Source organism: Pelecanus crispus, chromosome 11 (genome assembly GCF_030463565.1).
Source record: "Pelecanus crispus isolate bPelCri1 chromosome 11, bPelCri1.pri, whole genome shotgun sequence".
In the NCBI taxonomy this organism is placed as follows: Eukaryota; Metazoa; Chordata; class Aves; order Pelecaniformes; family Pelecanidae; genus Pelecanus; species Pelecanus crispus.
In genome coordinates this window covers 33,900,219-33,919,805 of record NC_134653.1, presented here as the reverse complement: position 1 = coordinate 33,919,805, position 19,587 = coordinate 33,900,219, and the positions used below count along the sequence as shown (strand labels likewise).

Sequence of the window (19,587 nt, the reverse complement as noted above, 5' to 3'; positions counted from 1 at the left end):
TTCAAAGCACATTTCTTTGCCCATGACACCTCTGACCTAAGGAAAGCAGCAAGTGCATAAGAATGGGAGGGAAACACCCAAGCCAGTACACTGCACCACATAGTCTGTGACTTCTTCCCACACCTTAAGCTGCTCTGTTTTTTAATTCAAAACCTTCCTTTTCAAAGTAGCTGAAGTATGGCTTCATGGCAGTATGGCTTTCATAGTGGAAAGAGGCCCTAAGGAAGTCTGACTACTTCACCTACATCAGACCAGCCTGGCAGGGGGTGACAGCCATCAGCTTTCCCTTCCCCATCTCCCCGTTTCTTTTTCCTCAGCGCTTCCCTAGTCTTTCCTGTCTGCTTTACACATCTCCTTGTGTTTCTTTGCTCCCTCTGCTCCTCTTACTCATTCACTTTAGTACTATGTGAACTTAATGGCATCCAGCCCACTGTGCATGGGCCTAAAATAAGACAGAGCAAGGCTGTCTGTACCAGTTACTGCTCTTTTGTGTAAAGCAACACATGCAATTGATCTTCTGCCAGCCAACTGTTGCTGCTGATGGCACTTTACGTGCTCAGTGTCCTGGGGCCAAGCAAGTTCCTTTGTCAATAAACGCATCCGTGTTTCACAGCATGTCCCGATGCCCTCCCCAGTGTGGTTAACAGCACAGCGCTGTGCGCTACAGCAGGCTGCAGCCACCCATCTTTACAGGCTTATTTATCTTAGAAGCAACCAAACTCCTCACCCTGTGCTGTACCGACCAAGAGCACAGACACTCCAGACACAACCAAGCTGCATCCTCGCAAAGGCCAAGTCAAAGAATCACAGAATAGAATTGTTTAGGTTGGAAAAGACCTTTAACATCATCCAGTCCAACCATTAACCTAACACTACCAAGTCCACCACTAAACCAGTTAAGGGCAGAGTAATAATTTCATGTTTCCTGGCTTGGTGGTTGGCTTATTTTTTAATGAAAGTAAAACTAGGAATCATTAAGGTTGGAGAGGACCACTAAGATCATCAGTCCAACCATCAACCCAACACCACCATGCCCACTAAACCATGTCCCCAAGTACCAAGTCTACATGTTTTTTTGAACACAAAGTCACTGCAGTAAATTGGCTCATCAAACAACTAGGACTGCAGCAAGCTCTGTTTTGGAGACAGTGGAAGTCTCTGCACCACACTGCCATTTTTTTGATGGCATATGAGCTTGGAAGCAACACAGGACCCAAGTATGTCATTCTGGAGCAGAGCGGTGGGGAATTCAGTGCAGAAACACCTCCAAAAAGCTGTGAGAGCACGCTGAAATCTGGCAGAGCCAGCGCTGAGAACAGCCAGCAAGCCTCACAGCACCCAGGGGGCTTCCAGGTGGAGTGTTTGCTTATTGCCCTTGGTGACGTGGGGACCGGAACATGTAGCAGGGAAAATGGTATTTCCCACAATAAAGAGGTAAGAGTCTCAAAGCTGCCTGTCAAAGTGAGGAGGGAGAGGAGAGAACCTCAGCTCTTATTTTTGAGACATATCCACAGCTTTAAAAACAAAACCAAAGGATACAACATCTTTGCTCAGTTGATCATCAGCTCCAATAACACATACTTACTTTAAATAAATATATGCACATATCTTAACTGGCAGCCAACTCTACATCTTCCTTATGAGTGACATTTCTGGTTCAAAGGGTATTCCCAAACACAGAAAAGGAAGTGAATTATTTTAAAACAGGAGGATCTATTTGCATACCCATAAATACATGAAATAACTGCTTTTCCTAATTTAAAGATATATAGATACACACACACTGCAATTATAAAGTCATTTAAATTATTTGAATTCTGTGAACGCCTCTTAAAATGGTAAAGAAATGGAATGATCATTATAGACTCTTAATTTTTTATTCAAGTTTAAAGATAGATGATGTCAAATGCCAGACAGTTGAGCTGGTCTGCATCAATTAAAAAAATATAAATTTCCAGGCAACTGAATAAATACTTCTGAGGACACTTGAAAAAAAATCCCTCTGAAGATTTCAACCTCCCTACTTCTGCATTCCGAGTCTCCCTCATGCAAGTTTAATTTATGCAGCGATGGATATCCTGAGAGATGGAAGCTGTATTATAGACATGGAGATAAAATAATTCCTAAGTGAGAAGAACCAGTTTGGTCTCAATAACACTATACTCAGCACTGCAGGTAAAATCAATTTCATTAACTTTGCTAGTTAGCATAAATATTAACTTTGCGAGTTAGCATAACATAAATATAACCTTTCTGATTAAAGTACTGGTTTGTCAGAGAATCAGACTCTCCTCACCTGGGTAATAATCCAATACAATTTAATGACAGTTTTCCTGAGTAAGGAAAATGATCTCTTCATATACTCCCTTTCAAAGCAGAGTTGCAACTCTCTGGCCTAAGTTTTTGTGTTTGTGCCATCTCATCTCTGCTGGACCAAAGGCCAGGTCACAAAGTTTTTGTTCTTCAGCTTTCCAGCAGGGAGACACCGAGCACCATGAAATATGTCGTATTGTGGGGCCTTTCAGAGGAGATCATGGAAACTCAGCTCCTGCTCACCAATGATTTGAAATAACCTAATCCTGTAAAATGCTAAATCACTCTGGCAAAGTTCCTGAAATCCCATTCCTCTCAATATCAGCGCTGAGTTATGAGGCACCATAGCTTGCCAGAGACAGACCATGCTCTCAGGGCATCTTTTCAAGCCCTCTCGCCCTAGTCCTACTGCAGCCTAATTTGTGGCATGTTCCTGAGGCACTTCAGAGAACTGAGGTGCAAAGGACAGAAGAATTGCAAGGCTCAATCCATCTTTTGGCAAATACAGTGGAAAAAGGCTGCGTGGCCTTTACAAAAATAGTATCAGTTTTCTGGAAGCCATGAAGGATTTGTGTCTGGTAGACTCCCAGATTTTGGCCTTGTATTTCAAAAGCATTTTTTGCAGTAATTCAACATACAGCTCTACACCGCAGGGTAAGATCCCAGTCCTTCACAAACACAACTATTCTGCACGGAAGGCTGAAAGCACTCGATTTTTATCTAAGCCTACCAGCCCTGACTTCCCCTATTCCTTGCAGGATGCAGTCTGCACTCAATGCAGAAATCCATAAAGATCCTTTCCTATGGAACGGAAGCGCTGGGTCCCAGCTGCAGGCATAATGCGAGAGTATTTGTGTTTGAAGTAGAAACTACGTCTTTCTGAAACAAAACACACTGCTGCTTCAACTAACCCTACCAAAATGAGATTCACAGAGTTCTGCCCCAAGGAGAGAATACAAGGGAGAATAAATGCAGATGGTAACAATCGATCTCCTCGCTCAATGAGCTACCAAAAAAGTCCTTTGAGATGGCAGCAATAAGGGCAAAGCAAGGCTCCACACAGATCAGAATAGATGTGTGCATATATACTTGTGTGTGTATATTTAAAATAAATCTCCTCTTTTTATGCTCTTTGTTCAACTACATTATCAAAAAGAGGTTTTAAATACAAGCTTACGGGACTACTAAAGAGGTGAATTTATGAATGTGTTCCTAACAAAACACACTCTGGAAAGCTTTAATCTATGAATTGTGACAACCTTGGACAAAATGGATTTTTAATAGAATATAATGTAAACTGCCTGAAACATTGTGATAAGGAGGTTTTTTTTTTTTAAAGTAATGCACAGAAAAGGCATGATGCACTCTGCATGAAAGGAGGAAAGGTCTTAATTTAAAGCATTTTAATGAACACTCAATTTGCATAGGGAAATGTGAGAAATGGAGATTAAAAACTCATGATAACGATAACACTGCAGAGGGGAGAAGGAGAAAGATTAGAAAAGTAAGCAAATTTGAAAAGGCTCCAGCTGATAACGCTGGCTAAAAGGAATGCAGACTGGATTACGAACATGTCACAGTCCAAAGCCACTGTTCTCCTTGCAGGCGGCGTCTGTCAGTGGCTCTTATCAGAGTTGCACACTGGGGAAGAAAGAGTAACCGAAGTGCAAAGCAGTGGAGAACAGACCTCTCTCTCCGAGCTAAGGGCGACGAGGATAGTCAGAGATTTTGGCGAATGCAGCTGTGACTTGCTGGAGTTTCTCACTTTCACCAAACCTCCTAGAGCTGTGCCAGCCCAGCCGGCTTGCAGGGCTGCCACGGCTTTCCGCTCCCTCGCAAAGCCCAAGCAGGGTTGCAAAACCACGGCAAACTCGGCCATCTCTTCCCCAGAGAAAACTATTTGGGCTCAGAGGCTCAATCCTGGCCTACCCACTTCTCTACTCCCAGCGTAGCATCAGGCAAGTCAGCAGAACTGAAATAACTTCCAAGGGAGAAAAAACTGTCTCCCCCAAGGTAGATAGGATTCTGTTTACTAATAGCTTCTGCTCTGCAATGAAAGAGATTGCTCCTGCACTCTCACTCATACTTAAACTGCCTTTAATGAAGATCCTTGAATTACTAAAAGGAGGAACAGATGAATCAGGTCTAGTGACAGTTTTGCCACGTTGACCTTAACAGAAGCAAGTTCAGGGCTCTGCTCATTTAAATGCAACATCAGAAGCCCCACATAAACACTTCACATTCTTCAAAAGAAACAAGAGGGCCACCATTATGACCAAAAAGGCAAATTAAAGTAAGGATCAAAGTTAAATATTTACTCTAAGCACGACAATATTTGCAAATCTGGAAATGATCTTTCAGCAGTTTCTATTTGCATACTTTAATTAATCCAAAAATATTAAACTAATCTCACAAAGAAAAGGGTCAAAGTATTAATTAACTTGGGATTCGTTGCTTTTGTGCAATTTAACAGTTCAACACAAAGCAAAAATCAGTTTTAATAAAAACTAAGTTACTGTGACAGGTATAATTTCATGGATTAGTGAAACCACGTACAAGGCAATAAGTTTCAGTGTTCGTCCTATTTTTTGTCTAACTTTAAAAATTGTTGTTTCGTTTCAATAGAGAGATTCCTCTATAACACCAAGAGAGCTTAAGTTTGCCTCTAACCTCAGCATTTCACTTTCAAATTGATGGCTTTCCACCTTGCTCTTAACAGAACAGAGGTCACAGCTGTTTTAGCAAAAAACCCGACTGCAACGTTCAGATACTGCACAACCACCCAGATCAGCCACCGGAGCTAATTCAGGTTGAGATTTCACTGCTGGAGCCATCACGTGTCATCGCGCAGCTCCATAACAAGTGCGATGGTTCCCCGGTGAGCCAGCGTCTCCGCCGGCTGAGCTCTCCCCCACCAAAGGGACTTGCTGGCTTCTTTAACAGCTTTTGGAGGAACTGGGAAACCTTGCCGACGGACAGCAGATTTGGAGACGAAGCATACAGCACCAAATCTAGCTGCCAGAGCTCTGCTTTGTCAGTACGGTACCCCATGAAACCCCAGCAAAATAGTGATGGAAGGTGGAAGGTGGCAGAGCCCTGAACTTGCTTCAGTTAAGGTCAACGTGGCAGAACTGTCACTAGACCTGATTCATCTGTTCCTCCTTTTAGTAATTCAAGGATCTTCATTAAAGGCAGTTTAAGTATGAGTGAGAGTGCAGGAGCAATCTCTTTCATTGCAGATGGAAGGTGGCTTGAATTTCCTACATCACAACCTCAACCACAACTTGCAACATTGACAAATGTACTTAGGAAACAAGAGCCCCCCCCCCCCCCCCTTTTTTTTTTTTTAAATGGGGAGGAAGTGCACAAACTAGCTAATGAACTAAAAGGTTTGCCTGGCATTTCATGCCAGAAAGCTCTGTAGCACTTGACTTAACCAGAGACACCGAGCCGGGAATCACCTCCCCTCACTTCAGGCGTTTACAATGCAAATGTCTGCGTCCCACTCAAGTCGCCTCCGCTCTGCATCTTTACTGGAGAGACACAGGCACTTTTCCCTTGCTATTCATCAGGCCTGGTTTACACATCCAAGAGGACTCTCACCTTAACGGTGCCTGCTTATCCCTGTTGCTAAAAAGCAAACCCATGGATAAATAGCTTTCACCTCAGCACTTGTATGGCAGGTACCCAGAGCTAGATGGGATTCATGTGTTCCTCAAATACAGCTTCAGAAACTAAGCGGAGTAGAGACTCTCTTTGCACTCCGAACCTCTGGCAACAATCTTCCTAGGTCTAAACAATTACTAACAACTGTTTTTCTCCCTTACAGGAGCTTTCAGAAAAAAGATGGATGCAAAAGACTCCTCAAATAAAACTTCTGACATAAAGTTTTGTGATTTCCTAATTATGATACAATTTCAAGCTAAATTTATGCAGTGTACTTTAAGTGTAAAGCAACTGCATGAAAATGGAGAGAAATTGCTTGTATTGTAAAATACATAATTCTGACTAACAATGTAAATTTCTCATTACCTTTGATATAGCTTGTGGGAGCGTTACCATAACAAATGTACACAGCGTTCATGAGACAGTTCATAGACACTCATAGGTGTTTTGCAGCAATAATGAATAACACTTAATAGCTATTACTTTCATGGCTTTTCAAATAAAGAAGACAGCATTGTCCTATATTGCTCTCAATTATTCTTCGTATTTCTCTGTTTTAATCCATTTCTTTCTGTTGGCTCTTTGGCAACAAGAATTCTCCTGCTGCCCTGAAGGTGCATGAAAAGCAAGCGTGAGCCAGGACTAGTTGGCTGCCTCCAGTTTAATTAGATCATCTACTTCCGAAGCTCAGAAGTGAAACAAAAGGAAAAAAGCTCTCATCAGATCACCTATAGCTTTTTCATGGAGGCTGAGGAGGAAAAAATACTGCTATTAAAAGAGCAATACGACTCATTAAAGAAGCTATTGTATGTCTCAGCACTGTAGCAAGGGTTAATGCACAAAAGCACTTGGCGGCTTACCTGTTCTCTGCGGTTGGGTCGTTGTGCACACATGTGATCGTGGCAGTGGTCCTCGCGCTGTCCGTCTCTTCTTGAACCCCCCACTGGTCTGCATCACTGACTCTGATGTCCATGATCTTCACACCTGGCGCTGTCCTAATTCTGTTGAGGAACAACGGGGATTGCTTTAGTTACAGATCTCCCACAAATAAATCCAGAGAGGTAAACAAGGAAGATGAAAGAGGAAATATTCCCTCTTCCATTAGTAACAGACTGACACATTGCAACTGCAAGTCACTCTGCTTTAAAAATATAAAACAGGTCCAATCATTTTAAAGAGATGAAGTATGAGTTTCATTATGTGCAAAGCCAGTTAATTTTCAGCTTGAACAATGTGGAGAGAATAAGAATGCTTTCTGCTTCAGTGGTACCAGTTTGATACAAATGAAACAGATGTGACTAAGCATAAGTTGATTTAATTTGTTGTGTCTGTCCTACAGTTTAAGATGGAGAATCAGAGCACTGTGGTATAAAATACATCCTCCTGCTTGCAAACCTTTGGGAGCAAGGTGCCTTTTAATATTAGAGCGATCTGCATGGAAAAAAAAGTGTTTCACTGCTCAAAGACCATAATGCAGGAAGGGGAGAGAACGAATACGTTATCCTAGATCTGGGACTGAGGGATAGAATCGTTTAGGTTGGAAAAGACCTTTAAGGTCATCATGAAAATAATTATGCCATTGTACTGAGATCTATCAAACTGGGTACATCAAACTCTTGCTGCTGAAAATATTATGGTGCTGACATGGAAAACCTTGATTTCCTCAGCACGGCTTTCGGTAGTTCATAAACGTCACAATTTTTTGGCTTAAAAAAATTCACTTTAAAAAAGAAAAAAAAAAGTCCATGCTTCAGTGGGGCTCAGCGTTAGGAACAGATTGCCAAGGAATAGGAAACAAACTGCTTTTAATAGCAGGGACTTCATTTGTGCAGCTTGACTCCTGAAACAAGCCTGGGATTTCAACAGGAGTGCTGCAAATATGCCTGGAGAACAATTAGGCAGAAAGCAACTGCTGTAGTGCCACGTTCGCCACTACTGTGACTTAATTAATTAAAAGCAAAGCCAAGAGGGACCTCTTAGTTGTATGGTGGAATGAAACAGCGCTGCCGAGACTTGAAGCGTTACTTAACAGTGAATTGTGATGGATTTGCCCCGATGCCTCATGGCCAGTTGGTGCTCATGCTATTAAGAATTTCCTTTAAGTTCTAGCTGAGTTCATGGGTATGGATCAAAGTAACTCCAAGACTCAATGGGTGGTCTTTTCCTCTGAGAAGGAATTAATTCATCCTGCTTTTATGATATCCTTATTTTTGCCTGTAAGGCTTGACTGACTTGATGGGCCAAATTCATGCCTGGCATAACCAATCTGATGAAAAATGTTTCCCATAAGGAGAGAATTTTACTTGATATTTTTCTAATTGTCTCCTTCATGTTTCTCCACAGACATTCGTATCCCCAAACAACATGCCTCAAAGCTTATATGCCCCTTTCCTATCATCTCCTCTTTTTTTTTGCAGGGGAACATTCATTTATTCTGTAGTAATTACACTGGACCAAATCGTTCCTGCAAGACACCTACATGGCTTCATTTCAGACTGACTTGTAATTTACATGAGACGGAGAATTAGGCCTTCAGCAACTGATTCAATAATTTTTTCCGTTAGTCAACCACTCTTGAAAAAAAAAAAAATCATTATGGCCTGACAAAAAGGGGGAGAAAAAAAAAACCAACCCACCACTTTTAAAATTTTCTCTTTCCGAGCCAAAATTATATTTTTTTAACAAATTTGCCTCCCCACCACCCCCTCAATTTCTCATGTTTTTTCTTGACAACATGTCTGGAAACCTCTAACCTGACTTTCCACCCAAGTCAAAGCCCTGGTTAATTAAAGGTTAACTGAAGGGCAGGAGCTGCTGGGGTGGGGGGGAAGGGGGGCAGGACAGCTGGATTTCGCCCATGATTTCAGGATTCATCAGCCCTTTTCCATCTGTCAGAAGCTTGCTATGTCCTCCTACACAGCTTTTGCACTACAGATACCTTCACTCTGCAGCATTTACTTTCTCCTACTCTGATCCGAATCTCGCACGTCGGTTTACCCCCAACGAGGATCAAAACCAGCACGGCACAATTCCCTGCCACGCCTGAGCAGGCTTTAACCCTGCAGGACCCCTGTGCAGCTCCCTTCCTCGTGGAAGCTGAAGCTGCTGCTTCTCTTTCCCTCCATCAGCGGTCCCCACGTGGCATAGGGGGAAGGGTGCAAGAACCTCAAATATCCACATCTACCTGCACGCCCAGCTGTTCCAACCTACCAGACACGCTGCACCCCAAAAGACTGGCATCCCTCTTGGGCCAACCCCTCAGCCAGGGAGCTTTGCTGTTTCTTCTCTTTGTCTGAATACAGCTACAAGATGCTTTTTGCCTGTCTGGACAGCAGGTGGGACTCTCCCAATGCCTGTCCTGTAGGCTCACCACTTGGCTTCTCCTTCAGGGCACTGTCCCTGAACAGGAGGTCTTCTCGGTTTTGGCAATGCTGTCTTGTTGACTGTGCCTACAGCTTTCGCTTGCTGCATATCTACTGCCTTGCTGGGTTAGCATCAAGTGAACATCACATACTCTGCTCCCCAGCTACATTTTCCAAAAAAGTCTCAGAACGCTGCATTTTAGGAAAATTTCCAGTCTAATCCCCTGCAATGCATCTGCTCTGGTGGGCTGAGACAAGATGTCATTTTGCATTTTTGGATATCAGTAGAGCCAGGAAGGTTGAAAGAAGGAAGAAACTGAATTCAGCTTCTCACTTAGGAAAAGTCAAGAAATTCAAATTAAACCAGCCTACATATGGGAGGTTTGAGCCTACTATTCTTCAGATAAGTGATTCATATCTTTAAATCTGCCCCCAAACTCCACAGGCACAAAAATTATTGTAAGTGTTGGGGACTGAGGCTTTGCAAAAGAATAAGAAATTCCTACCAGAGCTGACATTAACTGGAGAAATGATGGCGAATGGCTAGTGTGTGAGCCCAGGTCCTGGGTTTATTGCCCTGCTCTGGGCCAGGCTTCAATTACAAGCTTGGGTGGATCATTTAGTTTTCTTATACCTCCCTTCCCCACATAAAACATACTGGGAAGTGCTGCTCTTCCAACTCCAAGGGAGCTGTAAGGATAAATAGAACTGCTTGAGAAAAATCTGATGTCCTTTAAATTTACCAGCTGACAAAAATTCTGCCATCTCTGGGCTTGAAAACACGGAAACAATCTACTGAAGTATTTCACAGAAGCATGACCCAAGAAGTAACTGTTACCACTAAGACAGATTAATTCCTCTTTTATAAAGATAATTGTGAGATGGGATGGAAAAAAAAGGAAAACAGGAACAAAAAATTAGAGCAAACTGGAAATTTGGCAAAACTGACATTTCATTTCCATGAAATACTTGCTTTCTGAAAAGCAGAATTTTCAGACAGTCCTGTTTTTTCAGTCCTGTTAAGAAGCACTTGCCCACCTTTAAAACATTACAACTTATGTGGCATTTCGATAACGCAATTAGCAGAGATGTAAATGAGACAGAGGAATACTGAATGAGCTCACCAGAAGTTAGCCTGCAACAGGGCCCCCATGCTACAGCCTGTAACCACAGCCTGTACCACAAATGAGGTGATGACTGTTTTATTCATGATACTCTCTTCTTTAGGCGTGGAGGAGGTCCAGCAGGAACGTGACATCCTCAAGCACTGCCCTTCATGACACTTAGCCCTCTTATCCAGCTATAAATGCGGAATAGAGGAAGCTACTTTCAATTTAGACTGCAGAGTACATTTGGTATCCCCGGCAGTGGTTTTTTTCCCTAAACAGTGCATCCTCCATTTACTGTGGAATATAAAGATGGAAACATGATAGACTGAATGGAGTGGGCAAGCAGAAGCATCCCCCAGCCTGCCAACTTGGAACGACCAGAAACTATTTTAAAATGCAATCCCAGCCTTAAATGTATGCGACCCCATGAATTCGGCCACTCTAAACCTCTTCTCTCAGTTATTACAACAGAAGGAAAGGAGAAGGTACAAGTAATCACCAGGGCTGGAAAGTAACTTAAGGGCTGCAAGAGGGATTTAAACAGCTGAGCACTCAGCGGAAGTGGTGCAGGGACTTCCACTGCCTCCCAGCCAATTAACTGCAAAATCTGAAAGGTAAATGCTTGCTTGCCATACACCCCCTGGCCGCAGTAATCGGGAAATAAAAATCTTGGCAAAAGGAACTTTAAAATAGAAACAGAAGGAAAAGATATTTAGGAAATAAAACGGGAATGTGCTCACAGCAGATGGAAAATGCTCAAAATGATGAGGAAAAAAAGACTTCCAGAGCTATTTTAGAAATCCTCTTATCCCCCCCCCATTATGGGGGAAAACATGATCTGAGCTAAATTCACTCTCAATGACGTACTAATAATAACAGTTATGATAATAAATTTCATTTGTAATTTCCAACCATTTCTGTATTCAGCCCTTCAACATGCATTTTTAGCCCAATTAAAAATAAAATAATTATCCTTCCCCTACAGGAAATCCAAGCTGTAGGCCAGTTTAGTTAACTTGCCTAAAATTATACTGTCTCTGCAGAGCCAGACTGAGGGTCGATACATCCTGATTCCCAGGCTTACACTTCAGCTAGACACCCTTACCCATCTTTAAGACCAAACCAGAGCAGAGCTGAGTAATTCCAAGCCCTCACAGAGCATTTTACATATTTGAAGAATTGCACAAACAGCAAGCAATTAGTTCTGAACGAGGTCCCTGGGGAGTTTCTAGTTAAAATACATGTGTTTTAAGATACATTAAGCCAAGCTCCATAAATTAAAATAATCACTGAATTCAGACATAACATCTGGGGACTTTTGCAGCGTGGGCGAGATGGGCAGTGTTTCTGTATAGGAAGGAATAGAAGCATCCCTGTATAGGGGCAGGAAGGAAGTGGAGTTTGCCGCGAGACAGAAGGAGAAGAGGGTGCGTGGTTCATATTTGCCACATCCAAGCACATTCCATGGCATCTGGGAGGGAAGCACAGGCAGTCAGGAGTTCATTGGTGTGAGTGTATGAAAGCAAAACCCTTTGGGAAACACTGTTAGCGCAGATGGAGGGCTGAGGTGGGACCGGACCTCTGCCCAAAAGAGGCACCGTCCCGCTCTTCTGTGTCTTCCTAAGCTTCCTGGCCAAAATTCTCTGTGGGTTATCCAGAAATATGAGGAAAACGAGGTGGCGCCCAGAAAACACATGGCAGAACCAGGAATTAGCGCCTAGAGCTGCCAAGGAATATTTCGATATCTTCACCATAAACCCACCCTGCTCTTCTGCTCCCACTGTACACCCCCTAATAACAGACAGTGCGTCCTGCAGCACCTGTGCAAGACCAGCCTGCGGGCAAATACGCTTTCTGCCGCTGCGGGCTCGCAGTGTGTGTGAAATGCGGGTGCCCCACCTAGCACACATCCTCCCGCGCACCCTGCCCTCTTATGGAAGTCAGATTTACAACAACTCAGGGGATCCGGTCCTAAATCTTCACAAGCTTAACCAAGTGTTTATTTTCTAAAGTATTTTTCCAAGAGCTTTACTTCTTTGTTCTGTTATATTTTAAAAGACTTGTCACAGATTTATGTTCAAACTACTTCCCCATCAAATTCTCCTTAAAATAGCAACGCTAGGCCAGCTGTGTTTGTTTCTCCTATTAGTAAAGCTATCTTTCTAAGTATGTAAAATACACATCAAAATACGCAAAGATCCTGCGATAAACCAAGCCCTCTCCAAAAGGTCACAAGTGTAGAAGCACAAATAATGTGCTGCTCTATCGCGAAGTGAAACAAGCAGCCTGCAAAGCCCTGCGGAGAGGTGTAGGAAGATGGCAATGAGGAACGGAGGGCAATTGCAATGCATCAAGCAAAAGGAAACCTCAAGAAAAAGGGTTTGAGTAATGATATCGGGGGGTAAAAAAAGTCAACGTGGCCCTGGTATAAACCCAGTGGCAATAGATGTTACCAGTGAAACAAGGCGGGAACTCATAGTGGGACAAAAAAAAAGCACATTTGCCCTTGGGGATAGACAGCTCAGTACTTAGAGATACGGGCAGCAACTTCCAAAATCAGCTGGAGTTTTACTTAAGATTTGACCTCCACGTTTCATCCATGCTAAACACTACTCCTGTGACTGCCCCTTCATTGCAAGTCCGATGCATAATTGCCCAAATTTGTTTTCAAAACAGGACATGGATATGCTGTGCTCTGCCTGCTTTGGCCCCATTTCCCCCCAAAACATCTCCCCGCTGCAGGGCCAAAGCTTTCTCAGCCGCCAGCCACCCATGGAAATGCTCTTTCTGCATCTCATGACCCGAGCACTCTCTCACCTTTACACCGCATCAGGAAATTTGCCTTTCCCTCCCTCCGGTATAACTCAATTTCTCTCTGCATCTGTTATTTTTACATAACCTTTTGCAGCTGTCTTATTTAACCCTGTCAAGCATTTGGGGATGCAGTTTCTACGAAAGCAGTTATTACCGTCGTGTATCAGAATGTCTCTATCCAATACACGCTCAAGGAAGAAAGTCAATGCCAAAGTACCGGGTAGGACAACGCAGACAAAACAGGTACAGTGACCAGCGCAATGCAAGGCAGGAACAAAGGTGCTCAGCAGATGTGGTGGCTAACATGAAAAAAGCCCAACAACTCAGAGAACAGAAAACCCTTTGAAATCATGGAGGGGATCAATGCTAAAGATTTAGAATGATAAAATTACCACTCTTCTACCCGAAAAGGTGAAGCTATCAAACTATTTTTTTTTTCAGCCCACCAAATGTTTCAAAATATGCTAAGTATCAAGCTCACTAGCACACTGGATTTTGGCTAATGAAAAGACTAAACAGGATTTTAATTTGGATTCTGAGAGTAAAGTGCTTTCCATGTGATAAATCAACTATCAGGGAAGACAAATTAACACAACCTACCCTTGAGTATGATGGCTTACAATTTTGAGGAAGCTTTTACAGAAGCATGATCAAAATAAGGCAAGATGAAAAATAGGAGCTGATGATGGGGGGAGTATTTTATCAAAAATCCTCCCTCCTCCTTTTCATCAAACTGTAGGTGTAACTTCTCTAAAAAAGTGCAGTAGGTTTTCTCAAGAGCCCCCCATTTTTCCTAAGAATGTCTAAACTTTTTAGGAGAGATCCTCAGCTGGTCTAAATCACCAGAGGTTGATGAATTTTATAGCAATTCTTTAATACTGAAAAGTTAAATTTCACATCTGTGAAGCAAGGTCAGAAAAGGTGTTACCCCTTATGAATTTTTTGGAAGGGGAAGGTATCTCAGAAACATTTTCTAGATCTAAGACTATGCTCACAAAATCAGCAAAGAGTATTGTGAATGTCTTCAAAGAAGTCTAACATTATGTTGTGTTTCCATATCCAATGGAAAATTCCCATTTTGGGGCCAATTTTTTTTAAAAGAAAGGAGACATTTTAAGATTTCATATTTCAGCAGAAACTCCATTTTTCAGTCTTCTCTCTCTCACACTCAGGAAAGCAAACAGAGCTTAAAAAACCAGCAGAAAGACATCCTAATTGGCTTGAAATTAAAGCTATTAATTTTTATTCGTATTTATTCCTGTCATAAACCAGCCCTGTTTATATGGGTTTCTAACACTGCTATGGAAACCTGAGAGGTTCTGAAGTCTTTATGTAATATGAGATGAAAACGCCATCTCCCATAGTGAACACAGTTTTCTTTGAAATATGTCAACAGTGGAATTTTGTTCCTCTGGGAGAAAAAGGGTTGCCAGGCACTGGGGCAGGAGACATCTGGTCCAGTTGTATCAACTCAAGGCAGTTTGTTAACCATTTAACTGTCTGGGCAACTTCAAAATGGGAATAAGCATGTTTACTCACCTTTGCTCAGAAATTCATCCAAGGAGAAAAAAAATTACTATTTCTGTGGAGACACTGTGCATTTGTAGACTTAAACATCGTGCAGATACTGTACTTCAACATATTTCTGTAATTTCCCAGTAGGTACCTAAAACTGCGGGTCAAAGATTTCTGCAGCAATTGGCATTTTCTTAATAAAACTAAAAGCCAAAATTTATTTGAGTCCACCTGAAAACATTGTTGTGCCCTTGACACAGAAATTACTTTAATCATAGTATAAGCAAATGTGGCTCTAGATCACGCTGAAGGCTCTTCAATTCCAGCAAACTCTCCACACCAGGAGGACAGGCCTGATGATTGGGTTGCTGACCCTGGCATCCCACTAGCACGGCTCCAGCGACTCCTGTTACACCAGCACAGGGAAACAGATCAGGTCCTCTGTCCTTTGCCTGCCTGGAGGGCAGGAAACGCTGCCCATAATTTGCGAATAAATACACAATTCCTAACTCTCGCTTGACACTTTACGTTTTCAAAGTATCCAATAAACATGAACTAACCATTATTACTATTGATCAAAAGGAGACAGCAGGTCTTCTTCCAACTCTAAATGATCCTCCTGCTACCAAACAACTCGTAACATCCCTTTCTCATTAGGATGCACAACCAGCTCACACCTCTGACTCCCCTGAAAGAGGAGAGATATTTTCCTTTATTCCACTGCCTCCGTTCAGTTAGCTGAGTTATGTTGTGTTGATCATTATTCAAAGAGCTCAAGAGTGCCTGCTGTCACGCACCTTTAGACATCTCCAAGAATTGAAGTGTGTGCCCTCTTTTCTCCAACATGACAATCTGTGGTGTACCTTCTCTGTAGAGAGAAGAGGTAAAATGCTGGAGTGGTTTTCTGTAACACATGTCTACAGAACAAAAATCAAAGCCCGCTCAGTCTCTTCAACCTTTCTCTGAAAGATCTAAAACACTCAGACTATGTCCTTTACCTTGAAACCAATGCAATGCTATAACAGATGAAACTCTTCCTTAAAGCCTAGAAGTACAGGAGGAAACGCATTACCAAGTCTGAAGGTGTCCAAAGTATTTGAACTTGGAATTCTTGCAATCATGCAGAAACACAGCTTTGAAAACTATAATGAAAAAATCAAAGTAAGTCAGAGGTTTCCTCCTGCAAAGACAAAGATACTTACAGGTTTCCTTTTATTGAAAGGTTTCTTTCAGAAATCAGCACTGCAAAAATGTTTGCAGCCTGAATAGAGTTCAGGCCTCCTGGGAGACAAAGAATTTTTATAAAGGGGTCATTTTTCTACCTCTACAAGTGAAAAAAAGCCCTGAAGGTCACGGTTTCTGGAAGCACCTAAACAACAACAAAGTAAAAACTTTCCATCACTCTCCCAGCAAAACTGGATAATGAGCTCCATAGCATTGTCTTGGTCAACACTGGATGGGGGTTTACAGCATTTAAAATAGTCCATCACTGTGGCTAAATTTGCTCACCACCTTGGAGACTCATATATTTCCTGTAAGGAAAAAGTTTATTAAATTCAATTCAGACTAATATAATTAATTCTCTTTTACCAGACATCGACGTATATGACTTAGGATCAGAAAAGCTTTCCTGGATTGCTGCTGAGTACTACAGCCAACCCTGGAGTTTGTTGTATTCGTCGGACTGTTTGTGGCACAATCCCTCAGCTCAGGGCAGGTCGTGACTGCAAATCCCCCCGACTGGCAGATGCCCAGAAGAGGCCAGTGGTAGCCAGTCTGTGGCAAGGCTTGAGACAGCGTGCGTAGTCTGGCCCAGAGAAGTACATAGCAGAGGCAGTCTGCATGCACTGAATGGGGTCTCACCTTGACTTTCACACAGCTAATATACCTCTTTCAATGGTTTAAAAAGTACAAGGGAGAAGCCCAGCAGTGAGGTTGATAGGCCGACAACATGTTGACATGTCTCCTCCTCTTAGGAGACGAGGCTAAAAGCAAGAGGACACTCAGGAATGGTCATCTTTACCTAAAAGATTGCTTAAAACTGCACCAGTTTAAAAAAAAAAAAAAAAAAAAACACAAATAAAAAAAGAATATTAAAAAGAACAGATTTTTGAAACGTGTATATACCTCTAACTTCTACTGAAACCAATCCCAACCCCTGGCACATCCAGCAATTGCTTAACAGCATGAAGTGGTCTTTAATGGATCTATCATACATTTTTTCATGCTTGCTCGGTACTCCGCATAAAAAAGCGGCACAGAAAGGGCTGTTATTAGGAACTCCACGTAGGCTGTGGCAAGGAGACGTTGACCTGAGCACAAGGGACAGAGTTAGAGGGAAGAGGAAAAAAAGCACAGCAATGAAAATCCTTCCAGAATTAAAAAGGCCACAAGAACTTTGCCTGAACTAGTAGTTGTTGTTTTTATTGGATTATTTTATGGGGTTTTATGTTGTTTAATCGAAGAAAGAAAATGGATGCCATAAAATATGCAGAGCTAACTGGGGCTCCAGAGTACATTGCTGAATATTGCTAGTAATGCCATTTCCCCTTCACTGTCAAAAAATAAAAATATCATTCTTTATATCCCTGTCACATGGAACAGCGGTCCTCTCACGCTTGCCAATCAATCATCTTGGAGTGCACCTTTACCTTGAGCAGTATGTGCTAGGACGGTGAATAAGGAAAGCTCAGGAAATAATCTCCCTTTCCACAAGATAGAATTCAATTTCCAGTATAGCTCAGACCAGTACTTTTCTTGAAAAGGTGGCACCATATATTACAGCAAAAAAGCATTTTTCTGCTGCTAGTGAAAACTTTAGTGAGCATTATGATTATGTGGTTTGTACTCCAGGCACCAATGATCACCAAGCAGGCTAATAATGTGCAAATTCTGATGAGAACCAACCCTCTGGCTGGGATAAAACATCAAAGACTTTTTTTCCCCTGTTTTTTTTTTTCATTCTGCTTTCTTTACTATAAGATTTTTTTTCTAGCTGCAGACAACTTTCCATGATTCTCCTAAAGAGTAAGCACTTCACAATAAAGTTATCCCACTCTGGTGCTCAGGTAGCCCTAGTCAGCCCTTTGGACACTGTCCCAGCAGGCTTTTATCTTTGACAGCTCAGGTTTGGTTTCTTTGAGTGGTGCTTCTCACAAGTTTTTTTGAAGACTCTCTCCAGGTAGATTGAACTTTCACCAACAACTCTTTAAATCCCCCTTTGGAGGACGTCAGCAGATTTGGCAAGGATTTCACAAGTCCCAAGCTTTGTCTCTCCTCCGAGCACAGCTGACAATGGCTGTGCAGCAGATGCTGGCTGGGTCCATCCATAATCTACTGCAATGAAGTCCGGAGAAAGCCCCACAAATGGATGGTGCTGAATCATAGAATGCTTCGGGTTGGAAGGGATCTTTAGAGGTCATCCAGCCCAACCCCCCTGCAATGAGCAGGGACAGCTTTAACCAGATCAGGTTGCTCAGAGCCCCATCAACCTGATGCACTGGCTCACTGGATTTGCCTACAATATTTCTAACCAAGAGGACGAGGAGACAGTTTTTCCCTTCTAGATACCCCGAAGCTCCAAGTCCCAGCTTTCGCTCTGCAGGTCTGACCAAAATATCATTCTGCGAGCTGGTGCCTGACAGGTAGACCCTGGCAGCCCCAGAGCCTGAGATGGGCAAAGGGGTCAGGAGGATTCAGTCCTCCAAAGTCTGTTGCTCACAGTGCTGCTGCGGCTTAGAAAGCTCATCCAGCCTTGCAAAGCTGTCAGGAAAATTTACCAGCCACCGCACAAAAATCGCTTGCCGTTTACCACAGTGATTGATGGTAATGCAAGAAACTAATGGCATTTTACTTGCCTGTCGAAAGAAATTACTCACCCTGGGCCAGCGGGATTGGGGAAGGATTCTTTAATCCTTGCGGCGATTTTTAAATTAAACTCTAGCGTTCGCAGGGCTGAAGACCAGTCAGACAGCAGCCTGCTTCAGGATGGATTCAAACATGATAGAGCACATGGGCAGATAGGTCCAGCACAGCAATAAAACAGAGTGAAAGGCAGCTGCGCTTCTGACTTTTTTTTTTTTTAAAAAGTTTACAGATTTCAGGGGGTCAAATCCATTTCCAGATCGTTAATCTATAACAAAGCCCTAGGTCCTGGCACTGTGCGTGTAACAAGAAGTTGGGGAAATAACAGGACAAAAAGGCCATAACCAAAAATGGGAGGCAACTGATCTAAGTGGTACACAGGAAGGTGCTCCCATTTGGTCTATACGTGCAGAAGAGTATAGTGGTATAGGGGGGTCAATTCACTTCCTAGATCAGTAGAGTGGATAGGATCATTCCCTCTGTGGCTTTCCCTTTCCTTCCTAACACCAGTACTAAACCTTCTTTTATCCTTTAGCATTTTTCTTTTGTCATTGCAACTGGTCCGTTTGCCAGCAGGACTGCTCTGTTCTGGTTTTACCGGCAGTACTGGCATTCCCCCTGTATGGATGGCAGATCCTCCATCACGGCTCAGTCACAACGTCCTTGTGAAATGAGCTACTTGAAGAGTTTGGGGGCAGACAACATTCATTCATTAGGTGGCAGGTCAAGGGTGAAGGACTACAAAAGGTCCTTCACCAGGAGCTGATTCTTACAAGCAGTAGCACAGCGGGCTCCGACACCTAGCGCTGCCCCGGGGAATTTCAGTAAGACAAATAGCAAGGGACATCCCACAGCGCTTTTGAGGATAGGAATGAGCTGCTCTCACAGTTTTGATTTTGGTTAGCCTCTGCTTTCTTGACCAGGCTTTATGACCAGTCTTCCTA

At 42.7% G+C, this 19,587-nt stretch overlaps 1 protein-coding gene across 1 annotated transcript in view; it reads right to left on the bottom strand.

Moving 5' to 3' along the window:
* The window catches only part of TMEM132B (transmembrane protein 132B), a 254,167-nt gene that overhangs the window by 139,638 nt on the left and 94,942 nt on the right, over positions 1-19,587 (bottom strand). The window contains exon 3 of the mRNA XM_075718748.1: positions 6,840-6,980. Coding sequence (XP_075574863.1) covers positions 6,840-6,980 — 141 coding nt within the window. The remainder of the gene's footprint in view (positions 1-6,839; positions 6,981-19,587) is intronic.